This window comes from Camelus dromedarius, chromosome 10 (assembly GCF_036321535.1).
Source record: "Camelus dromedarius isolate mCamDro1 chromosome 10, mCamDro1.pat, whole genome shotgun sequence".
Taxonomy (NCBI): domain Eukaryota; kingdom Metazoa; phylum Chordata; class Mammalia; order Artiodactyla; family Camelidae; genus Camelus; species Camelus dromedarius.
The window spans coordinates 47,154,529-47,169,674 of record NC_087445.1 but is presented as its reverse complement, the minus strand read 5'-3'; the positions used below and the strand labels follow the sequence as shown (position 1 = coordinate 47,169,674).

At 42.9% G+C, this 15,146-nt stretch overlaps 1 protein-coding gene across 5 annotated transcripts in view; it reads left to right on the top strand.

Moving 5' to 3' along the window:
• GNE (glucosamine (UDP-N-acetyl)-2-epimerase/N-acetylmannosamine kinase) overlaps positions 1-15,146 on the top strand; it is a 61,515-nt gene that overhangs the window by 34,833 nt on the left and 11,536 nt on the right. For 3 of the 5 annotated variants that reach the window (XM_031450023.2, XM_031450026.2, XM_031450025.2), the window contains 7 exons: positions 533-620; positions 1,381-1,591; positions 3,655-3,784; positions 4,147-4,368; positions 6,226-6,408; positions 8,677-8,793; positions 9,354-12,349. In XM_031450023.2, the coding sequence (XP_031305883.1) occupies positions 533-620; positions 1,381-1,591; positions 3,655-3,784; positions 4,147-4,368; positions 6,226-6,408; positions 8,677-8,793; positions 9,354-9,589 (1,187 nt within the window). In that variant the 3' untranslated portion in view covers positions 9,590-12,349. Of the gene's footprint in view, positions 1-532; positions 621-1,380; positions 1,592-3,654; positions 3,785-4,146; positions 4,369-6,225; positions 6,409-8,676; positions 8,794-9,353; positions 14,621-15,146 lie in introns of those variants that run through there. The other 2 variants (XR_010382719.1, XR_010382718.1) reach the window with 2 other exon arrangements.

The following is a 15,146-nucleotide window of genomic DNA, read 5'->3' as shown; positions in this document are numbered from 1 at the left end:
CCCTTCCCTGACCCCACGCCTCTCTCCAGCCACCACTGTTCTGCTCATCTCTTCTTAGCCAGGCCTATTGAAAAACATGTCACTGTCACTGTATTTACTCCCTCAAATTGGTCAGAAAATATATGGGGAGAAAGTGACTGCCTCAACAGCTGACTGGCTAATTGACGAACTGACTGACCAGCTTATTGAACTGAGTAGATGGAAGGCAGGGCAGATGGAAAGAGTGGACATTGCTGGAAGAGTAGATGAGTGGTAGGTGGCTACTGGATTCATTACCTTATTTACTTCAGTAAACAAAAGCATGATTTCTGCTCTTTGGAAGTAAAGAAACCTAGAGCCCTTAAGTATTTGATCTATGGAAATACTGCAGGGAGTGCTTTGAAAGATAGAAAGTAGAAAGTTCTCTCTGATAGAAAACTTGTTTGAAGTCTTCTGGGTTTCAAGGCTAATTGTGAACACAACACACTGCTGATTCTATATTCTATGGTTTTTCCCACTTCTGAATCATTGTAACATCACTGGATTTACCTAGGGGAGAATGTTCTTCATGTCCGGGATGCCGATACCCAAGACAAAATATTGCAAGCACTGCACCTTCAGTTTGGTAAACAGTACCCTTGGTGAGTGTATATATATATTTTTAAAAGTGATTTAAAAGGAGGAGCTGCCTTGGGCACCATTTTCAAGCTGTCATCACTGTTTAGTCATCCTAACAGCTCTCATTCTACAACCCTAGGGTCCCCAGCTGCTGGTGAGACAGGGCTTGCTAATATACCTCCTATTACTCTACCAAGGAAGGGTTCCAATGGAGAATAATTTATTTGTCTCAATTAATATAGCATTTCTGTTAGGAAATACTGCTTTAGCCTACTTTGACTTTCTATAAGTATTAGAGAATATAACTGATTTTCTTTAAAAATAGTGTAGTTCAGCTTTCTAATTTAGACTGTCCTCCTTTCTATTTCAAATTAATGAGGTCTTCCTGTATTTGAATCTTTTTTTTCTGAAAATAACTTTTTCCTCCATGAAAGTAAAAACAAAAAGTACAAAAGCAAAAAAAAAAGTACTGTCCCAAACTATGATTTATTCTGAAATTGGCTTAACAAAGATAATTTTTCTTTGATGATTCAGGCATTTTGTTGGTATCTTAGGCTGGAAATAGTTGTATGTCAATCAACAGTGTATTAGGTATTCCACTGATAATGTGAAGGTGTTTAGTTACAGTGTTGCTAAAGAGATCCAGAGGTGGTTATTTTAAAAGGAAGAAGCACACACGATTTATTACCTGAAGTCTCAGATTCCATTAATACCATGTCCTTAATATAATTAAATATGTATGAGAGAAACATTTTAATTTAATTGACTTTTTGGACATTGCAGTTCAAAGATATATGGGGATGGAAATGCTGTTCCAAGGATTTTGAAGTTTCTCAAATCTATTGATCTTCAAGAGCCACTACAAAAGAAATTCTGCTTTCCTCCTGTGAAGGATAACATCTCCCAAGATATTGACCATATTCTTGAAACTCTCAGTGCCTTGGCTGTTGATCTTGGTGGGACGAACCTCCGAGTTGCAATAGTCAGCATGAAGGTAAAATAATTCCTAAGATCTTAACTTTGTATCCCATATAAAACAGTTGATTTTTTAAAAGTGTGGTTGGAAAGTTGGACAAGAAACATACACAAGAGCTTATAATTGTTTGCCCACAGTATTGACTCCTGGATCCTTCACAATGTTTGTCTCTCTATTTTACTAATCACCAACATTTTAAAGAAGTAAAATTCTTGGAATCCAAGTTGGTGGACTTGAGTTGACAATGGGAGACCCATCAGGTGCCAGAGAGGGCGTCTGCCACCCAAGAGACCTGAAATTCTGTACTCAGTGACAACTTGGAGTATGGAGCATGCTGATGACTCTCACTGACCAGAGGAGGGTATCTGCAAATGGGGAGGGGAACTGCTTCTCCTCTGGAACATGATTTTAGTTGAGTACAGTGTACCTTCAGTCACGTAACCAAACCAGTACCACAGTGTTGACAGAGCGTTCATAGAACACCATGTTATCCATGTTAAAATGATCTCTGTAACTTAACAAGGAAGAAGAAACCTACCAGAAAAATCTTTGTTTGAAACATTATAGCTGTACGAAGTTTGGAGGATTTTAAACAGAAAGTTGTTTAGATCAAGTAAAGAAAAGCAAAATAAAACATGATTTTATCTAGTGAAGCCAAAAGGTCTCCTTTAACCCTTTAAAAAATGCTAATGCGAGAATATTTTCTTAACATAAAGATGATAATTTTCCATATCAATGGCCAATACCCTTTGTAGTGGTGAAATTCTAGAGGCATTCCTGTTAAAATGAAGAGGAAAAGAAGGATGTATTCTGCAACATTATTTAACATAATTCTCAAAGTTTTGAAGGGAATAAACCGAGGAACAGACAGCAAAAATGGCGATTTGTGGACTGGATAAAACAAAAAATATTGTTTATAGACAATATGAATAAACCAAGAAGCTCATGGAATTAAGACCATTAAGTAAAATGGCTAGATATGATAAATATATAAATATCAATAACTTTCTACTTATATGAAATTGTCTGCAAAGATTTGAGTTTTCCATAGGTGAGTATTTATCAACCCTGATTGCACATTAGCATTACCTGGAAGCTTTAAAAATTATATGGATGCCTGGCTCCCAACCCAGACTTAACTAGATGCCAATCTCTGGGGCGGGGCCAGGCATCAGGACTTGTTCAAAGCTGCCAGGTGATTCTGATGCAGAGTGACGGCTGAGAAGCACAACTAGGTTTATTTTTAATGACAGTCGTTAATGACAGCTCTAACCCTTGTATGTGAACAAAGATCCATTAATAACAAGAATGGAAAAAGAGGTCTTGTTTAGAACAACAGAACTTCTAAGAATAATCTAAACTAGAAAATTATGTGATGTATATAAAGAAAATTATAAAACTTTAAAATAAAAAGGCTTGAATAATGTCCTGGATGGGATTGCTGAGTATTTTTTAAATGTCAGCACTTTCCAAATTGAATTGTAAGTTTAATCTAATTCTAGTCAACATTTCAGTGAGAGTTTTTTCAAAGTTTAACAACATTATTCTGAAATTTACTTAAAATAATGCACAAGTGAGAAGAGCAAGGAAAAAATTTAAAAACAAGATTAGGAGGGACTATCCTTGACTGATACTAAAACATGTCACCAAGCACAGTAATTTAAACATCATGGTGCCTTACCGTTATTGGCTTCAGTTAAGGGAGCTAATTAAAGCTTAACTACTTAGGATATTTACTTAGTTGCTTTAGTATTTAAACAAGGAAATTCTGTCATCCTGAAAGAGTAAAATATGACCTTTTAATGAAGACTTGGATTAGTCAGCGTTCAATTTATGCTTAAGAGAGGGCCCATCTGGTTGGCTGTGGAGTTGTCATTGCCTCAACAGCCATATGGCAGGTTGGCTTCCCAGGAAACTACTTGGGTGTATCCCAGGGCTGGCCCAGGCCAGGCAGTGGCTCCCTTCCCCAGCAGTCATCTAAATCTGCAGTACTGTCCTAGAGCGATGTCTGATTTAGCTCAAAAGATTCATTGTATGCTCCTTAGCTAAGCAGTGAGACGGACCTGTTTTTTCTCTTTTAGGGTGAAATAGTTAAGAAGTATACTCAGTTCAATCCTAAAACCTATGAAGAGAGGATTAATTTAATCCTACAGATGTGTGTAGAAGCCGCAGCAGAAGCTGTCAAACTCAACTGCAGAATCTTGGGAGTAGGTGAGATTGTGAATTACATGTCCAAGCAGTGTTCATTTTCATGTACAGAGTTTGCCGAGTTCTGATGCGTGACGGAACATCAAGTCACTGTCTGCCCTGTGTGTAGTGGCTCCAGGTTCTGTCTGTGGAGCCCAAGCATGGGGACTCCCTGGGACCCCAACAAGCATTATGGGAGAAGCTTTGATGGAATGATCAGTCTGTGAGGAGCCACAGATTTAGCTCAGAGCAGCCTTGTTTCCTTGCAGTGCTTATTTGTCTTAGATCTTGGGTGGGTTAATTTGTGCTCCAAGCCTAGGAAGTCAGCACACTTTTCTGAGATTGCTAATCAGAATTACTCTCCTTGTGTTTTTGGTGGAGTTCAGGCATTTCCACAGGTGGCCGTGTAAATCCTCGGGAAGGAATTGTGCTGCGTTCAACCAAGCTGATTCAAGAATGGAACTCCGTGGATCTCAGGACCCCCCTGTCTGACACTCTGCATCTCCCGGTGTGGGTGGACAACGATGGCAACTGTGCCGCCCTGGCGGAAAGGAAATTCGGTCAGGGAAAGGGCCTGGAAAACTTTGTGACGCTTATCACAGGCACAGGTAAGAGGAGAAGGAGAAGGTCTTTGCAGGAGCCAGCGCGTGTGTTGGGGCACGTGCCCTCACTACTCGGCCAGGCAGTGCTGAGCTCCGCTTTCACCTTCACTGCCTGCTTGAGCAGAGCCTGGTAGCAAGGGCTCAGGGCCCACCCAGGTCTCCTCAGAGCATGTGCGTGGCCCTGTGCAGGCTTGTGGCTGTCTGCGTTCCCAGCATCTGGTCAGAGCCGTTCAAGCCCTTCTTCCCCAGAGCATCTCATCTCTTATTCCCCAGCTTTTCCTCCCACTCTCTTTGGTTAGTGTATTGTTTGTCCCATCTGTTGTCCGTTGTCCTAGGCAGCAGAGCCTAATACATATATCTTTAAATGTTTTGACAAATGCCCCCTGAGCCTCAGGAGTTGGAAGGTGGGTGAGATAAAGGCAGGACTGAGCTGGTCCTCTAGGAGCCACCAGGCAGGTCGAAACTAACCAGTTCTTTGAGAACAGGGTTCATCTGCCCCCTCCGGTGCTGCCATCTGTGCTGGGAATGTGGGCTGTTACTCAAGGCCACCGCCAAGCTGAGGGGTGAGGAGTGGGGCTGATGGGACCAGAAAATGCCAGATATCTCTTTATTTAGATTCAGTTGTTTTTTTCTTGATTATTCCCCTGGTTGTTGCAAACTTTTGGTTAGTTTCCAGAGTTCCAAAAAAGTTGATTCTGACCATTTTTGCCAGTTTACTCATTGCTTTAGCAGAGGGATGGAATTTTGGAGTTCCCTACTCTGCCACTTCTGCTGATGTCCCGATTTGTCTTTTAAATGAGGAAACAGACTCAGCTAGTAAGTGGTCGAGCCAGCATTTGGTCCCACACATGCCCAACTTCAAAACTTGGGTGCTCTTAAACTCCACATTATGCTGTCTCCCTGCACTAAGCTCATGCCCTTCTCTTGGTGTCGGACACAGTTTTAGCAAGCTTGGCTATCATTTCCTGGTTCAGAGCAGTAATAACCTGTAAATTAGAGGGGTGGGGTTTGACTCAGTGCCACAAGAAGTAATAAATGGCAGGACAACTCTAAACGCAGAGCCTATTAGAGTGAAACGCCGTTTACTCCCTAGTTACTCCTGAACTCCATGACAAAAGGTAGTCGTTGATATTCACAATTATTTGAACCATAGATTTTTATAGACATGGTGGCATTAAGAAGAGGCAAAGTTATATTTTATATTCCATTTAAGAAAGCAGGTGGTATATGATACTTTTAGAAAGATTGTCTTATCTTGAGTTCCCCCCAAAGCAGAGCTTGAGAGAAGGATTTCAGAGTGTGGGTATTTTATTTTGGAGGTGATTCTGAGGAGCGGCAGTGAGGGAGTAGGAAGAAGGCGAGCCATTAGAGGGTGTGTTGTTAAAATTGCCTTGAGGGCAGTGGGGGTTGAAGTCTACCAGAACCTCCCAGGAGGCCTGCAGAATACCATCCGGAGTTGTCCACTTAATCTGCTGGCTCCCCTCTCACCTTGGTTGAGGGTTGCCTCGGCACTGTGCTTGCATGGCTGCTAGGCTCTTACTTTAGTGTTGGAGAAGACCTTGGTGAGAACCACGGGCAGCGTGTGCTGGAGGTGTTACACTGTCTTCGTGAGGTGACTCTGAGGTTGCACGGACTGTCTTCCACAGCTGTGGTTGAAACCAGCCAAGTACCTGCTAAAAATATTTCCATCCAAAATGATTCCAGAGAAAGTTTTGATACTTAGTAAGTTTCAGCTACCTAGGAGAGTAGGCACTACGTAGGAGCTCACAGTCCAAAGCTTTGCTGCACAGACCAGGCATGGCCATAGCACAGTTTCTGTTTCAGATGAGGGGCCACATCAGTGACTGTCGTCTCTCGCTGTAGGAATTGGCGGGGGGATCATCCATCAGCATGAACTGATCCATGGCAGCTCCTTCTGCGCCGCGGAGCTTGGCCACATTGTGGTGTCCCTGGATGGACCCGACTGTTCCTGTGGAAGCCATGGGTGTATTGAAGCCTATGCCTCTGGGATGGCCTTGCAGAGGGAAGCGAAAAAGCTCCATGACGGTCAGTTTCTTTCACCTGTGCAATTAAATAGCCAAATGGTAGACAAGTCCTTCAAAGTAGATATTCCAAAGAAAGCTGAACACTGAAGCCAGAACATTTCCCCTTCTCACCCCCTAGAGGAGAAGCAGCTGTCTCCTTGACCTGCACTCTTCCTCTCCAGCAGCGGAGGTGGACGGGTGCTGAGCTCCAGGAGAGCAGGGGAGATTTCTTTCATTGTTTTCTCAGCCCCTAGCACGGGGTGGGTACTTTATATAGATTTTAATGGAGACCTAAATGTATGAACATAGTACAGTTTTTGAATTCTGAGGGGTCTACTTGAATTACAGCTGTTTCTGGACATGTTAAAAAGTCAGGATGGCTTCTAGTCTAATACAAGAAGGAGTCATTTACTATCATCACATGGTGTGTAAGCACAATGAGAATGACAGCTAAGGAACGTGGATGCGTATGGGAAGGACCCCAGTGTTCCCTCTGCACACAGGGAAGGGAGCTTTAGGCTGCTGTCCTGGGAGTCTAGTCAGAAAGTAAATAAAATTAACAAGGCAAGTTTGGATGTGCAGGGGAGCACTTCCAAGCACAGGAAACAGTGGTGTTGGTACATGCAAGGCAAGGCAAGCTACAGTGTAGCAAGAGGTAAGCCAGGACCAGCAGCTAATGGAGAAGCCACTGAAAAGTTTTAGGGAAGAGACACAGATCTGAATTTTAGATCCTTCACCAAACTGTAACTTTCATTTCCTAGGGGGAAAATGGTAGTTGAATGGAGGATGACTTCAACAGGGACAATTCTAGGGTGACTTCCAGTTTCCTGGTTGGACGCCTTTGGGGTTGGGAATGTAAGAGGGGGAACAGGTTTTGGCAGATGAAGGTTGGGTGCCAGTGGGACACCCAGGTAGAAATGTGTAGGAGGCAGCTGGCTACAGGGGTCTGATTCAGGGGAGGACTGGGCTGCAGGTGGGAATTAGACCTCTGCCTGCGATTTAGAGTGAGGGTAGAATCCTGTGAAACATCAACATTTGAAGGCAGAGAGGAAAGCCAGGAAAGGGTAAGGTCACAGAAGCCAGAAAGGGAGTGTTTCTGGGAGGGTGAGTAGTTGCTAGCGTCAGGTGCTGAGGAGGAGAAAACCAGAAAAGTTCACTGGCTTTGACCATGAAGAAGGACATAATTTGAAGCCCTAAAACTTATTTTTTCAACCTTGTTTTTATCATCACCCCCACTAAGGAACATATACCACATATAGGTTTATCTGTTTATGTACTCTCTGTATTAAAAGATTTTTTTTTTGCCCCCAAGAACCAGTTTTTGCCCCCACAGGGGTAAATGCATGTCTTAAAAGCTCAGTCAAGTCATGGGAACAGAAGCCTAGCTGCCCTGAGTCAAGGGAGGAAGTGCTGGGAGGGCATGGAATCTGGGAGCCGATGGACAGGAGACAAGGGAGCTGAAGTGAGGCTGAGAAGGCTGGAGAGGAAGAGCAGAGGAAGGGTGGTGGAGTCCTCACCAGGAGGCCCTGGGGACGGGGGAGGAGATGAGCCACAAAGCCCAGGTGGAGGGCCCAGGGAGGGAAAGGAGCGAGGGTGGGAAACAGACGTGTGTAGAGGCAGGGGCAGAAGAACAGGGAAATCTTTTGGTAGCAGGGGCGAGGATAGACCATTTGAGGAGGTGAAGGCTTAGAAGGGCAGGGAGCCGGAATGGGGGAGCGTGGCTAGAGTGAGACCCGGGTTGGTGTCCAGGTCTGCATGCTTGGGGTTTCCTCCCATCAGAGCCCGAGAATAGCAGATGAGGAGGGAGATTGATCTGGGTTGGTGACTGGCAGAGTGAGGGGCAGAAAGACAGCGACTATAGATGACAGTAGAAGTATCTACAGCGTCGGTACGATACCACAGTCTTACAGCGAAGAGAAATGTGTGGAGGGGATGCGACAGTGTCAGGGAGGGCAGCTAGTGGTGGCAGCTGAACCCAGGTCTGACCGTTTCCTAGGTGCTGTGCCTTCCTGCCAAGGTGGGGCACTGACAGGTGATGCATCACTGCATCTGGGATGGAAAAGGAAGATGTGAACTCAGAGGAGTTCTGATAATTTGGGGAAAAACACCTCAAGGAAGGGAAAGTGAGGGAGGCTCTGGTCAGAGTTGAGAATTTTCTGGTTAGGGAAGTTCAGGATGATGTACAGCAGGCAAGCAGAGGCCTCCGGCAGGGGTGTATGGATGTTTCTGAATGATAGAAAGATGATCACAGCTCATGAATGACTGCTGCTTCTCACCTCTGCTCCAACAGAAGACCAGCTCTTGGTGGAAGGGATGTCAGTGCCAAAAGACGAAGCCGTGGGCGCACTCCATCTCATCCAGGCTGCGAAACTTGGCAACGCGAAGGCCCAGAGCATCTTGAGAACAGGTGAGCCTACGGCTGCGAACAGCTCTGCTGTCGGGGGGAGCCCTCAGCCAGACCGGGGCTCCCGCAGGTGCCCGGCCTCCCTCAGGGCCCACACTCTGCACTGTCTGTCCAGAGGTGTCTTTCCTGCTCACTGAGACAAAGGGTGAATTGCGTTCAGGGTATTTGGCAGCATTGCCTTTTAAAACAGGATTTTATTTTGTTTTACAACTATGAAAAATCTACTTGTTCATATTCTAGAAATTTAGAGAAATACAGGAGAGTAAGAAAAAGTATCTTTTAGTTTTACCATTCAGAGAGATCAAGTATTAACATTTCCTTCCAGTCTTTTTTTTTCTCTCACATAGTTGAGATCACATAGTATAGTATACATACAGTTTAAACCCAGCTTTTTTCATTTCAAAGTATCACATGATCATCTTTTCATATTAAGGATAAATCACAAACATCTTTAAAAGCACTGCTTCCCATGAGGTGGTGCGAATAACTGTTCTGGCCGGTGCTCTTTTCCACCTTTGACTTTTGTCTCCCTGAAACTTATTTTAATTTCTGTTTTCCTGTAGCTGGAACAGCTCTGGGTCTTGGGGTTGTAAACATCCTCCACACCATGAATCCTTCCCTTGTGATCCTCTCTGGAGTGCTAGCCAGTCACTATATCCACACCGTCAAAGACGTCATCCGCCAGCAAGCCTTGTCCTCGGTTCAGGACGTGGACGTGGTGGTGTCAGATTTGGTGGAACCTGCCCTGCTGGGTGCGGCCAGCATGGTTCTGGACTACACGACTCGCAGAATCTACTAGGCCTCCCGGGCGTGGAGGTGGGCCAAGCCTCGTGAGCTCCTTGGTGGAATCAGGTTGTCTTCTAGATGAGCATTTCTTAGAAAGCAAATTTGGTATTTAAATTTGTTCTTTGGCAGGCGACTTTGGCGGGGAAGTTTTTGCTTTTAGTCTCCTCTTCCAAAGTCATTTGCCCAGCCCTCACTTTTGTAGATGCTGCTCTTTCTGGGGTCACTTCAGCTCAAACCTTGTAGGGACCAGTCACGGTCTTCTGTGCCAAAAGGAACTACAGTAGTAGACGAGGAAGCCTTCGGACTCTGCTTACTGCATGTACCACTCAGACCTGTGGGCCTTGCTTGGGTATGACTTTGATACTGGAGTTTGGATTATTAATCCTTACTCCTCTGACCCAAAATTTAGAACACAGAAAGGGGTCCAGTCAGGGAACAGAAGGAAATCTCACCGTGAAAGGCTTAAGTAAACATTTTAAAAAGTTTTATTGAGGTATTTTTTAAAGTGCACAATTTGATAAGTTTTGATGTATGTATATACCTGTGAAACCATGACCATAATCAAGACATTAGACGTGTCTCCCTCCCAAGCGTTACTTGTGGAAAGATGTTATTTGTTATTACTCTTGCAGAATCATGAGCAACTTTAGACCAGGAATCTGAATTACAGTGGCCTTAGTGACCTTGTCCTTATCTTCTTAAGGACAGCTGAGAAGCCACTAGGACTTACAGCCTCTGAAAGGAGATTAACCATCCCAAAAGGATCTTTGCTACTGACTGGCAGGCACCTCTCCCTTCAAGAGCTTTTCAGGCTATGCTGACTGTGATCCTGGAGTGCCTGTACATATGGCAGTGTTTGCTGTGTGTCATACCTCAGGCCCACATCTGTGAATCCGCATTCTTGCTAAGTAAGATTCCATGCTTGCACTGGTGTCAAGATACAAAGGCCAGGGTTCTTGCTATCAGTTTCAACCTGGAAGAAACACTAACAGCCACCATTTTTTAAGTGCCTACTGTGTGCCAGGCTCTGAACTTGGTGCTTCATACATATTATTGTAAGTTCTCACAACCAGTAAGGTAGGTGTTTTAATTCCCATTTTATAGAACTAAGTCTTAAGTGGCATGCCTAAAGCCATGTGGCTAGTGAGTCTTAGAGACGGGGTCTGATCCTGGGTCCCTCTGTGCTCTTCTGCTAAGCCACACAACCTCTGTTCACATTAAAAACTTTCAAAGGGCAAAATATATTCTAATTTACTCCAGGCTACCAAAAGCTTTCACGAGAATGCCTGCTTATTAAATGACTCGATTTATCTGTGACATTGTCTTCTCAGAGGTGTTTAATAAAATATTCCTGTATGCTGTGGAAATTTGCCAGTACAGTATTTGGTCTAGTGGCAGGTTTTTATGGGTACTTTCAGATGATCTAAAAAAGCAGATGCACATGGGTTTTTTAGATTATTTTAGGGAAACCTGAAGGTTTCTACAAAATAGAGGAATCAGTATCTCATGTGAACTACTTCCTTCCTAGTGGATTAATGTTAAAAGATAGGCTTGCTGATTCCTAGAACTTTATCAGCTCTGAAATAATCTCCAGGTCCTGGTTATTTTTGAAATGTTCCTCATTGATTCCTGGAAAGGAAGCTAGGTGGCTTGGCCATCTGTCTGGGGCGAGCTGGGGTACTTGGAAGGGGCATCAGGTGTTCCTTGGTGAAATCTGTAGCCATTTGATACACCAGACAGTTGCATTGCTACCAAGTTTCATACCAAACATTTGGAAGGATGGTATTGAATCTACAACCAAATCTTAGTTTTTATTAAATTAATGGAAAGGCTAAAATAATATATTCCAACATAATTATTACATGTAGTTAAATGATCACATCTTAATTTATTTTAATGTAAATATTTTTGTTACTGTTCTGAGTCAAATTCCAAAGAAAAAATAAATATATTTCCTTGTGGAAATTCTGACATTTTTGTATTTTTGTTTTGATCTTAATTAGCTCATTAGCTAAAAGCATTTCCCTTCCCCCCAAAATTTTATATTGTTGCATTGCTTGCTTTTTGAAGGTTATATAACTTCTTTAAAGGCATTTAATATTGATTTAACCACGCCCCCAAAGACTGATAATAAACCATTGTTATATAGCTTTTTAAAAAATTGCAAAATAATCACCACACTGTCTAGCTAATATCATCCCCATACGTAGTTAACAGTTTTTTTTCTTTTGATGAGAACTTTTAAGATCTACTTTTATAACAACTTTCAAATATGCCACATAGTGTTACCAGCTATAGTTGCCATGTTGTACATTATATCCCCAGGACTTACTTATTTCATAACTGGAAGTTTGTACCTTTTGTCGCCCTTCACCCATTTCACTGATTTCCTACCCTCAGCCTCTGGCAATCACCAATCTGTTCCCTGTATCTTATGAGCTTGCTTCTGAGGTTTTTGTTTTTTAAAGATTCCATGTATGAGTAAGATCATATGGTATTTGTCTTTCTCTGTCTGATTTATTTCACTTAGCATAATGCCCTCAAGGTCTATCCATGTTTCACAAATAGCATGATTTCATTTTTTTATGGCCGAACACTATGCTGTTACACACACACACTTTCTTTATCCATTCATCAGTTGATGAACACTTGGGTTGTTTTCGTATCTTGGCTGTGTAAATAATGCTTCATGTAAGGGTGCATATATATCTTTTTGAATTAGTGTTTTCATTTTCTTTGAATAAATACCCAGAAGTGGGATTGCTGGATCATATGGTAATTCCAGTTTTAAATTTTTTGAGGAACCTCCATCGTATTCTGTAGTGGCTGCACCAATTTACACTCCCATCAGCAGTGCACGAGGGTTTCCGTTCTCCATATCCTCTCCAACACTTGTTTCTTGTCTTTTTGGTAACAGCCATTCTAAGAGGTATGAGGTGGTATCTCATTGTGGTTTTGATTGTCATTTTCCCTGATAGTGATGTTGAGCACCTTTTCATTTACCTGTTGGCCAGCCGTATGTCTTATTTTTTGAATGTCTATTTAGATCCTCTGTTTATTTTTAGATTGGATTGTTTTTATGCTATTTCAGGCCTTAGAGTCAGGTCTTTTTTGGGGTTAATTTTTGTGTATGGTGTAAGGTAATGGTCCAGTTTTCCCAACACCGTTTATTGAAGTGACTGCCCTTTCCTGATTGTATATTCTTGGCTCTTTTGTAATAACTAATTGACCTTCTATGAGTGGGTTTATTTCTGGGCTACTGTGTTTCATTGATCTGTGTGTATGTTTTTATGCCAACACCATACTGTTTTTGATGACTATAGCTTTCTACTATGGTTTGAAATCAGGGAGAGTGATGCCTCCAACTTTGTTCTTTCTCAAGATTGCTTTGGCTATTGAGGGTCTTCTGTGTTTCAATACAAATCTTAGGATTGTTCTATTTTTGTGAAAAATGTCATTGGACTTTTGATTGGTACTACACTGAATCTGTTGATTGCTTTGGATACGATGGACATTTTAACCATACCCTTTAATCCATGAGCATGGGGTATCTTTCTGTTTGTGTCTTCAGTTGCTTTCATCAGTGTCTGATAGTTTTCAGTGTACAGTTTTCACCTCCTTGGTTAAATTTATTCCTGGGTATTTTAATCTTTTTGAGGCAATCATTAATGGAATTGTTTTCTTAATTTCTGATAGTTCACTATTAGTGTACAGAAATGCAACAGATTTCTGTATACTGATTTTGTATCCTGTAACTTTACCGAATTGACTTATTCTGTTTTTTTGGTGGCGTCTTTAGGGTTTCCTATATATAAAATCATGTCATCTGTAAATAGTGAGTTTTATTTCTTCCAATTTGGATGCGCTTTATTCTTTTTCTTGTGTTCTAAGTGTTCTCACTAGGACTTCAGTACTATGTTGAATACCATGTAAGATTTGACATAAGAGGCAAAAGTGGCCCAAAGAAAGAGGTTTGAAACTAAATGTTGAGCATTCATTGGCTTTCTGGAGCAACTCCTTCCTTTTTATGAAGCCCCATGTGGGTGATGTAGGCATTAGAAACAATCCAGAGTTACTACTGCTGTGTAATAAACCACCTCAAAACTGAAGAGGCTTAAACAGTAATCATTTTCTCTCATGGTTTCTGTAGGCCAAGAATTTGGAAAAGGCTCTGCTTGGCAGTTCTGACAGGGCGGCCAATGCACTTGCAGTTAGACTGGCTGGAGCTGGAATGAGAGGCAGCTGGAAAACTAAGGAGGGACTAGCCAGGCATTTCTCTTTGCTTGTGGTTTCAGGGTCTCTCCGTGTAGTGTCTCCACGTGGCCTGGTTTGGGCTCCCTCATAGCATGGCGGCTTCAGGGTGGTACCTTTTTATATGGTGGCTCAAGGACTAGCAGCTTGTGTGTTCCAGCAAACCAGCCGTAAGCTACGTCGCCTTTTATGACCTAGCCTTGGAAGCTGTATAGCATTACTTTTGTCATATCCAGTCACCTCTTGATTCAGAGGAAGTCACAGACTTTATTGACGTCTTACAACTGCCACATCCACCCTCACGAAACCCATCTGGTGTGGGAGGCAAGGCCGGTCCAGACAGCACCACCGAGACAGTATCAAAAGGTAAGCTGTCCCACACAGAGAGCCACGGGAGCTCAGGGGAGGAAGTAAGGAAAGGCATTGTAGAGGTGGCCTTTGAGCTAATTCTTAAATCAGATTTCCACATCTTCAACGGCATTAGCAAGGCCCAGAGGCAACATAGTTGGTGAACAGCAGCTAATGACGGCTTGATTGCAATCAGAGGTGGCTAAAGGGGAGGAATGAGCAGAGGCCAGAAATGCGGGTCAGATAAGGAATGCCCAACTTAGAAGCTTGGGAACGGGGAGGTAGGCAGAAAAGTAAAAGTTCCTCTCCCTTCCAGACATAATTACCATAAGAGAGACGGTGGACTTCCCTTCTCGGCAATGTCAAGACCTAACCCTGCTCCTCTGCCTCCTGAGTGTGGTGTTACAGGAGTTTACATCAGTCTCCAACTTGGAAATAGTATCAGGTAACTATTAACAGTTTTCTGGAATATGGCTTTATTAGTTACTTTGAATCATCTAAATTATCATCTAAAGTGTGCCAAGTTCTGAGGGCAGATAACGAATGTGTTGATGCCTGAATGGAGCACACAGTCCTCCAGGCACCTGTTGTATAGATCACCTGATCCAGAATTTTCTGTGATGGCGTGAATGTCCTACAATCTGCCCTGTACAACCTGGATGCTACCTAATAACCTGTGGTCATAGAGCATATGAAATGAAGCTAGGGCTAGAATTGTATTTTTAAGTGATTTAAGTAGCCACATGTGCCAGATGGGCTACTGTAACTGCCAGCACAGTTAAGAAGGACTTGACAAGAGAAAAATGAGCAAAGTGCCAGGGGTGGCACAGATGTGGGGTGTGCTACGGGGATTCAGAGTAATGGGCCGGCCACACTCAGGTTTACTGGCTGAATCTAAAGGAGTAAAGGTCTCACTAGCTTATGTTCCCCAGAGACCCCCTGCTGAAATACACCATCCAGGATCCCAAAGT